Source organism: Hippoglossus stenolepis, chromosome 5 (assembly GCF_022539355.2).
Source record: "Hippoglossus stenolepis isolate QCI-W04-F060 chromosome 5, HSTE1.2, whole genome shotgun sequence".
Lineage (NCBI taxonomy): Eukaryota > Metazoa > Chordata > Actinopteri > Pleuronectiformes > Pleuronectidae > Hippoglossus > Hippoglossus stenolepis.
The window spans coordinates 13,031,870-13,041,613 of NC_061487.1; the positions used below are offsets into that span (position 1 = coordinate 13,031,870).

The following is a 9,744-nucleotide window of genomic DNA, read 5'->3' on the forward strand; positions in this document are numbered from 1 at the left end:
GGAGGGATGATGATGGTTTACCACATGGTTAGCTCGATGATGACATTCCCAGTGACAACACACAGCAGTGCAGTGGAGGCCAGATGGTTCATTAAAGCACATGGAGTTGAAGGAGAAGAAACAGCGATGAGGCTATGACATCATTCAACTTTACAAAGTGGTGGAAGAGGAAGGACACACGCGCACACGCACGCACGCGGGGCACGCACGCAAACTCTGTAGTTGCCCGTGCACCTATGGGTCTGTGATGAAGGCAACATGGTGCAGACAGGCTGCAGTGGCTGAATATTATGTCATTGTGGAGAGCGAGCGGCGGCACCGTGGCTCCGTGACCCGCTCATCATCTCCCGAGCTGTGGGAGGCGACAGCTCGGTTCATCGGTGCCCCCCTTTTTTTTTCTTTCTTTTTTCTCCCAACCCGCATCCCCACCATCAGCATCATCAGCAGCATCCGCACCGAGATTCATATACTCACCACATACGCTTCCTGGGCGGAAGACAATGTTCTTTGTTGGAGGCGGTCACCCCCAGAGCCAGCTGCATAACAGTAATGTATTTCTGGTAATTCACCATGGTACTGTCCGCCGCTACTGAAAATCCGACCCCGAAGAAAAGCGCAGGTGATCATACAGATATCTCTCTCTTTATTCCCTGGCATCCGCCTCCGCTGCGTCTTCCGCGCTCAGCATCACAACGCCATTTCCAGCGCTGAAGGACTGACGGTGAAAACACTCCCCGAGGAGCTGAGCGAGAGGTGCCGTACGACCCATGTCTGCAATGACACTCAGCCCCACCGTGTTTCAGCGCCCGCACACAGACCCATCCACATCCATCCGATTTCTGATGATTATTGTCTCTCTTTTTTTTTTTTTAAGATCTGGACATGCTCTCCTTCCTCCTGCCTCCTGCCTCCTCCTCCTCCCTCCTATCGAGGGCTGGAAACACTCTTTTAAAAAAAAAACGCTGCAGCGTCCAGGCGTCCGTGTGTGTGAGGTAGGGGAAAGAGTGTGTGTGTGTGAGAGTGTGTGAGTGTGTACAGTGTATAGTCAGAGGGGAGCAACTGGGAGGAAGGGGAGGGTGAGGAGGGAGTAGGAGGATGGGGAGGAGGTGAGGAGGAGGGAAGAGGAGGGGGTGGGTGGTGGGGGGGGTGCTCTGTATTGCATCTGGTAAGGAAGTCCTAAGTTTCTCTGTAATTACTCGTTTAAGGGTTGAGTCCATGCATGTATATACTTTTTTTGGAATCATGCAGCGATCAACAGGGGCATACATAACTAGAAATTCTGATGCCCCCTGAAAGCATCAAATTAGGAAAACAGAAGGGTTGGTCATTTGAAACAATGTTAAATCATACCTCGATAGCCATCGATAAATAAAGTCGTCAGTTTAAAAAAAAGGTGGCATGAGTCGCCCCAGCAGGACGGTAATAACCAATCATTCGATGCGGACCAAAGAGCCCTATCTCGCCATGTAAATAAGTGAAACAAAATCCTGGATCCGCCCCCTGACCCGGATCAGCACCAAATCTTTATGGGTTCTTCCCTCATCCAGATGGCATCCTTCCAGCAAGTTTTGGAGAAATATGCCCAGTATTTTTTGCATAATCTTGGTCACAAACAAACAAACCAACCAACAAATTAGACAGGGGTGAAACCATAACCTCCTTGGTGGAAGTACAACTTTAAAACTTTTTATACAATAGATTTGTCTTTAATTACTTGTTTTCTGAGCCCCCCTGGGTTGGTAATTTGTTTCTGAAACACTTTCGTACAAAATCCTACTTGTTGAATTCCCCTACATCCCCTACGTCCCAATAGGCTACAGCCATCAATAAATAAAGTTGTCTGAAAAAAAAGGACTGTAATAAACATGACCGATCAATTCATTCAACTACGACACGTCACAGTGTTGTAGCTCTGTTCCAATCCTTCTGAGGACGAATGGCTTTCATAGACAAAGTTCGAAAATAAACGTGATGGTCTTGCCTACAGAGGATTTCTTGTTTGCAAAACCAGCTCGTCCTAGCCTTACCTTTACATTGTGTTGCTACTTTGAGCTGCTGCACTTATAGCTCAGCTTCCTACGTAGCTAGCTTGTTAGCTTTGTCACCGGTGCTAAAAGAATCCCGGGATTCGTTGCCACGACTAGGACCCAACCATTGGAGTGTGTGTTGTTTGGGGCTGGGAGGATGCATTTCGCAGGTCTAGAAGAGCCTTAGAAATGGGACAGCATAGTTACGCTGCTGTGACGCAATCGGCCTTCAAATGTACGCTCTGAAGGATGTGGTCACTGAATTGGAACACAGCTTATATCTGTGTGTAATTTGACAAAAAAATCTGTACAAGGTCCACTTACTGAAGATTTTCAAGAGCTTTCATTTACATCTTGTGGCTTTCAGCAGTAAATTGCGAGAACTCGTAATATCAATCTGAGATGTCTCAGGCTATTTGCTGTTGGAGTAAACCCTTTCTCCTGAGGAGGGGAATAAGATGGGTTTGACCTACTGGACTTTTTCAGGAGGTTTCAGTCACATTTAATGGTCTTCACCAGAGAATTTCTAGTTAGCGACCAAGGCTGTCAATGCGTCATTTCCAAGGTAAATGAACCCTAAAGAACACACTGCTAAAGAGTCTATTTACTCTGTCATTCTCAGTTTTAAGTGAATGTAAAGTCAAAGCGCTGTGAATATAACTGAGGAGCTTTTATTGGCCTCTGTAATTACTTTTAACCTTAAATGTCTGACTTAGTTAACACTCTGTTAAATGAGCAGGGCAACTCTAATGCTTCTCACCCCAACCGCTCATGTTACAGTAAAACACCTACACTCAGAGACACTAAAGCTTTCTGGCGTTTCTCTCTTGCTGTGCACTGAATACCAATCACGTGTCACACCGAATGGCAGATGGTAACAGCAAATCGTTGGTGGTTGATTTAAGTTAATGTCATGCGGTAAAATTAGGGAGGGCACTGTGAGCACTGGTCAAGGACCCTCCTTCAGTTGATCCATCAATCCATCCATCCATCCATCCATCATCCATCCATCCATCATAGCACAAACCAATTTATCCTGTGCAAGGTCAGAGCTGACTGACCTATCTCAGGTTATATTGGAGTGGGAAGCTGGATAACATCCTGGACAGTTTGGATATCTGTCACCAGGCTGATATGTAGAGTTCACACAGACAGCCATTCACCCTCACTATCACACCTCATCTTCAGTCGTCAGGCCCTTTTTTTGGGACTGGGGGAGAAAACTGGTCACCAGGAGGAAACCAAATCCAGCAAACGATGCAGGAAGGACACACACATTTATTCACAAATACACTGATTTGGGCACACACACACACACACACACACACACACACCACAGTTTCTTTAGGAATTTTGGGAACTGTAGCTGTTTTAAGCTTAGATATGAATAGAATGTTGTTAGTGACTATTATGTCTTATGGGTGATGCTGAGCAAAAATAGTTTATTTGGAGAAATTAAACATTTTTTGTAAGTGTCATCAAGCGACATTAAATACTTAATACTATTAGCAATTTAACGTTAAAGTGATATTTTGGGGCTTGAAGTTTCTGAGTCGGTTGTGCAGATTAGACTGTGGCTTAGTGTTTGCTGAACTCATGGAGACGCAGCACGCAGCACGAGTGCACTGTGCCCACACGACCTGTCATCAGCAGCAAACAGAGGCCGGCGTGGTTGTTTTTCAGTCAATAGAGTGACACAGTGGTGCCGTTCTAAGCTTTGGAGTAAGTCGATTAGTCTAGACTTTGAAGTCTTAGAGGAGAGAGCCGCCTTTTCACCTGAGTAGAGAAGTGCACTTCACACTCTCACTAGACCCAACAGACTTAAAGAGAGATGTCGAACAGCAGAGGACGGTCTGAGGAGGCAAGATAAATGAAAACCGATCTTATCTTGTTGTGAGCGATACAAAAGCATAATAGAAAAAGAGCTGATATAAGCATTATATGATAAAGGGATTATCCGGTTTGTTAATTAGGAGGAATTGAACTGACACACATGCTGGAAATGAACTTGAGGAAACATTGTGTCTGCCAGAAGACATCCACCATACGGCTAAAGAGGCAGAGCATGGCACTGACACCGCCGGTGTCAGGGGAGAGAGTCCCTCTGTTGCCAGTGTTGCTAAAAATGTTTGAACCCATGACACTGTAGTGCTCTATGGCTCCATCCTCCATATGGTATGTATAATGTTAACCTGAGGCACAGTCTGAACCTCCCTATAGCAAGTGAAGGATAAACACATGGCACTGCACGTTTAAGTGCGCTATTCTATAAAAACATCTGATTAAAACGATTATAAAAACAATTATTAAAACAATTACAAATGTCCCTATCTCGCCTTTTAAATGATCCTCATATAAAGCAGGGGGAATGAACACCGGGCCCAAATGTAAAACAGCCCTTTTTGTGGTTGCTAGTTTGTTACTTCTGGGTGACTGGAAGCAGAAAACCCTTTAGGGCATTAAAGGAACTTAAATTCATCCAGTGCTCATGTGTGCAAAAACCTCCTCTATGCAGCACCTGCTGCTGAGAGGGCATCTAACGTCATCTGTGTACAACAACTACAAATGGCTTCATTTTGAGAGAAAGAAAATACTAAACTTGTGTCTACATTAAATATTGATGTTGACACTTGAAACAAGGCTGGATTTTACACATTTCTGGGTTTGAATCAGAATATCTAGAAAGAAAGAAAACAAATGCACAAATTGTACTTATTTTCGGATAAGCAGCATTTTCAGACTCACTGTATTTCAACTTGAGAACATATAAGCAAGCAAAATAAAGGTATATAAAAAATAATAAATGAATAAAAGATTCAGTATTTTTCTACACCAGGACACAACCAGGACCTCAGAATGTTTTTAAATCCTGGCTTTGCTCCTGGCAATAAAAGTACATTTTGAGCCAAAATCAATGTCACAGAGCTTTTATTTATTTTTGATAGGATTTCTACTAAATTGCACATAAACAAATATTTGTTGGTAGAATAAAAAGGTTTAGGTATAGCATGAGTGCAAATGCATGAGTTTCGGTTGCACACCGGCATTGATGTCAAGAGCCTCCTCTTGAATCCAGCCAACACTCAACTAATACGCCACTAACAGAACCATTAGGGCAGAGATGTGCTCCAACAAACCCACCAGCCCTGCACTCTGTCACCTCCCATTGACCAGGACGCCACTCACATAACTCTGCTGATTTATCAGACACTACACATCATCATTATCAGCCATGTAAGACACAGCGGTCATTAGCGGATGGGGGGGGAAACTGCTACCGATATACACACACATTACCCAGGAAACCTCTCTCTCTCTTTGATGCACACACATACACACACACACATAATGGGGAGGTTGTATGGGAACCAGTCGTAGTGTGTCAGTGGGGAAGCTTGGAGACAGCAGTGGGTCAGTGGTTGTGCTGCAGTCTGAAGCCCACTGCATATCCGTGCACACTCCACTGCAGCACTTTGATTTCACATTGGCATCCCCCACCTCTGCATCTCCACTGTAATGGCTCAGAGCAGCCTGCCCCATCATTACCCTTCTCACATGAGAACCCACTGCTGACATCTTTTACTGTACGCCAGCACACGCACACACACGCTTATACACAGCACACACACGCACACACACACACACACATGCACTGATAACGCACTAAAGCTCTCTTTTCAGCGATTAAATAGGACAGACAGACCTGCCCTTCTTTCTCGTGTCCTTACACTCTCTTGTCCACTTTATTTGGTATAGCGAAAATCAAAGCTGGTTTGTAGGACTCAGAGGCTGCGCTCCCAGAGGAGGCAAACCTGGACCGAAGCCCGAAGAACCACTACCGCTGTAACGCCGTGATTTATTACTTTTGCACCAAACAAAGAGGAGAAGTTCACAGAGAAAGTCCTTTCCACATGAATGCACTGCACCAGGAAGAACAAGAGTAATGAAACACGCGCACGCACACACACACACACACGCACACGCACAGCACACACACACACACACACACACGCGCACACACACAGTCACACCTCGGTGCTGTCGCAGTGCTTCCTCTCTATGTGCTGTGAGGTGAGTCATCAGCACAGAGAAGCATAACCTCACAGCTCCAGCTAATCTCTCCTCTTCTCCTCCTCCTCCTCCTCCTCCTCCTCCACCTCTTCCTCCTCCTCCAACCTGCCAGCATCTAATTTTCTCCACTTATGGATGAAGGCACGCTGACTTACATCATCACTGCAGCCTAACATATACATATAAGGCCTCAGATCCAAACACATGGCCAACTCATCCTGGCGAATCACACGCGCTTCCAGGAGAGAGTGATCTGTCCTACGGTTAAAACGAGAAAGTTATCCAACAGATATCTCTACATAATAATGTGTAACGCCTAAATCAGCACTTGAATTTGCTAATTTACTCAAAGATTTGCGATCTAGAGGTTTTAAATCGTTGGTTTAAAACACTACAACAGTCCTATCACGGCAGCCAATGGCCCTCAAACTGGATTCAGTCAGCTCCACCTCAGCTCCTGCACTGCTCTCTCACAGGTCCTCTGTGCCCTTTCAGACAGAAGCCCAGAGATGTGATTAAATGCTGCATGTTCACTCTCAGTCAGCAAGATACTGACCAGAGGCGGACACGAACAGCCAAGCTAATAAACACAGTGTCTCTTTGAACCCACACAGCTGACAATCAATCTGCTTCTCTGCTGCGGATCAAAGAAAGTGTGCGGAGCAGGGGGTGAAACACTCACACACACGAATTCGTGCAAAGACGCAGATATAACCCCGGGAAGATATTCCCAGGTTGCTTCCATATTTATAACAAAGCGCGGCTGCAGACATGCTTCCCTCTGTCACACGGGGACACATGCTGGCACACAAATTCTAGCCAAGCCAAGCATCCATGACTCCAGGCGCTTTCTGTCCTACTTCCTCCAAAGAGTGGAGAAACATATTATCTGTTTTTTATCTAGACATGCAACCTTGTGCGACACTTGACTCGCTCTTTGTACCTTGAATCCGCCTGCAGCCACAGTTAATGTCCATAAAGGATGCATCGTAAACACAGCAGGAGCAGCAAAAGCCTCCTCCCTAAGTTCTGCCTGTTCCTGTAACACCCGCTGAAATGTTGGAGAGACGTCAGAATACAGTGAGCATCATTATACGCAACTGCACTCAAGAGTCTTTGTACAATCAAAGTAAGAGACTTACATTGCCTTGGCGTACAGCATCTCTTCCTGTGTGTGCTGCTGTGGTATTGTGTGTGCTGGTCGGTTTCCGTCTGCCTGTCTGGGTGCATGTGTGTGTGTGTTTGTGTGTCAGTGCCCACGGCCAGACCACTGGGATAGCTGTGTCCATGCTGACTTAGCTGTCATACACTGAGGAGCCCCCCCTCAATGGTCTGGGGAGCATATCAGCTTGTCTGTCCTGTCACTTCAGGCATCAAATCCAAGGAAACTGCCCACCACACACACACACACACACACACACACACGCACGCACGCACGCACGCACGCACGCACACACGCAGACACACACACACACACACACACACACACACACACATATACACTGTCAAGTTTACCCCCCACTCTCTGTGAGTTGAGTGAAGGGTACTCTCCAGAGGGTACGGGAAAGACACCCTCACTCAGTCATGATGCGTTCACTGGGCCTGACACACAGTGGAAGAAGCAGCCTTGCAGGACCAATACAAACCAGTCGCTCTCACTCATATATCATTACATGCAGCAGAGCTCGGCAGATGACATTTTATGCCTCCTCTTTTCTGTCAATTCATTTATGTACGCCGTTAAGTGTTGCCATTATAAGACATGAATATAGAGCAGCGGAAGCTTTCACTTGAGAATAATAATGTCTGCAAAGTAGCCACATTACACCCGGGTGATAAATTAAAGGGAATAGCAGCATTAAGAGTCTCTGTGAGGTGCTCGGACACTTTCTCAGCGCTCCTAGGCCGAGGTGGTCCAAAGACAGTATGTGCTCAGTCGAGATGAGATCTGGTGACAGCAAATGCCAAAGAATGTGATGCCCATAGTTTTCACACTTTTCAAACCACTCAATGAACATTTGTACCACATCTGGAGGCATCTACTGTACGTCGGTTATGTTTCCCAATATTTTTACAATTTGACAATAGATGAAATCAACCTTGACTGTCAGTCTAGGGTTAAGAGATAAGGAGTTTTCGAAATTTAAGATATTTGTGTGATTTGACATCTCTCCATCATGTCAACTTTTCAGACCCTAAGAACCATTGAATTGAACCTGGTCCTTGGGCTTTACTCTATCTAATGTGGCTTGGAACAAGTTTTTCTCACCAGAATGACTTTATCAACTCCTTGAACATTATGCAATCCATCAGAAAGGCTGTAAGGCTCTCAGCGTGAGGTTTTCCCATGACATCAGCGATATGTAAAGAGTGCCTCACCTCGAGTCAAACACTGGGTCGGTGTACATGGGAGGGGAGCACAGAGGTTGCTCTCCGGGACGGTTTGGGGGCACGGGGAGGCCCCCTTTCCTCCCCCGCTGTGCAGCACCATCTGTGGGAACAGATTAATATATTAGCCACTCTTTTTTTATGGCTGTGCTAATTTACACTTCTTCCCCCTGTGTCTGGAGGAGTAAGAAGCAATCATATGGTCTTAATTGCAGGATATTAGGCACAGATAAAGTAGACACTAAGCTGTAAATGCGAGCCATGTCCTTGAGAGCGCTCGGTTTTATTTAAATGTAGGTAAAGCGTATTGATTTGTTATCGTGCAGCACAGACAGGGCCCTGCAGACTGTAGCCACGTTTAGGCCATATGTTGTCAGAGGCTAGTTAGGAGCGCTGGCGGCTCAGTAATCCCCTCAGCCATCCAGATTTAAGAAGCTATTTTTGCTGGCTCTTAGTCTGTGGCACTAGCTTACTGAAAAGTAGTTTCCCTCTCTTTATATTTCCTTTTGTTATCATCTTCTCACAGAAAATAACAAGATAAATAATGGACACATAGGAATAAAGCTCCTACAGGTTCATGATCTGTTGCTCCGGTTCTTCTCTCACATATGCAAACTGGACTGTTTTTTGAAAGAAAACACTGGGACAGGATCACGCTGCCCTCCGTGAACTTTACTTAGTGTTTGTCATTGACGTAATTGGAGGCTTATTAATGGCTGTTACCTTCTCCTTCCAGCAGAAAGCAGGTTAGCAGGTGGGGACACACTTCCTCCAAAACGGCGCAGAACGAGCAGAATGCAGCAGGCCCCTTCGAGGACAGATGGTCCAGGAATATCTCCGTCCTCTTCTTGCTGGACTCCTGTCCCAGTATTTCCTTGTACTCCCCCAGCGAGAACACCTTGTCATAGACCAGGTAGGGGAGCACGGTGTTGACGTCCAGCTCGCTCAGGATCTTTTGTCGGTTCTGTTTGAGGATCTTATTTGCCCACCTCTTCTTCTTCCTGGTGCATGGCCTCCTGCCAGCCCTCTGCTGCTGCCGCTTCTGCTTCTTCACGAACCACTTCTTGGTGCCACTGCTAAACATCTTCAAGCTGAGGAGACCCACCAGGACTTCTTCCACGGCTCTGTCAACACAGGTCCCAAAGGAAGGGAGGTGCATATTTCATGCCAGTGCAGCGACCATGCCACATATTTCCTCGAGTCGCACGTTGTTTTTGTCTGAGTGGTTTATCTGGGGCAGGAAGAGACAATCTGGACA

At 45.9% G+C, this 9,744-nt stretch overlaps 1 protein-coding gene across 12 annotated transcripts in view; it reads right to left on the reverse strand.

Annotated features, from left to right (window-relative positions):
- The window catches only part of tjp1b (tight junction protein 1b), a 62,439-nt gene extending 52,695 nt beyond the window's left edge, over window positions 1–9,744 (reverse strand). For 8 of the 12 annotated variants that reach the window (XM_035157638.2, XM_035157629.2, XM_035157627.2 and 5 more), the window contains exons 1-2: window positions 9,210–9,743; window positions 8,478–8,589 (exon numbers count right to left, since the gene is read on the reverse strand). In XM_035157638.2, coding sequence (XP_035013529.1) covers window positions 8,478–8,589; window positions 9,210–9,645 — 548 coding nt within the window. In that variant the 5' untranslated portion in view covers window positions 9,646–9,743. Of the gene's footprint in view, window positions 1–474; window positions 1,016–8,477; window positions 8,590–9,209 lie in introns of those variants that run through there. The other 4 variants (XM_047339724.1, XM_047339723.1, XM_035157633.2 and 1 more) reach the window with 2 other exon arrangements.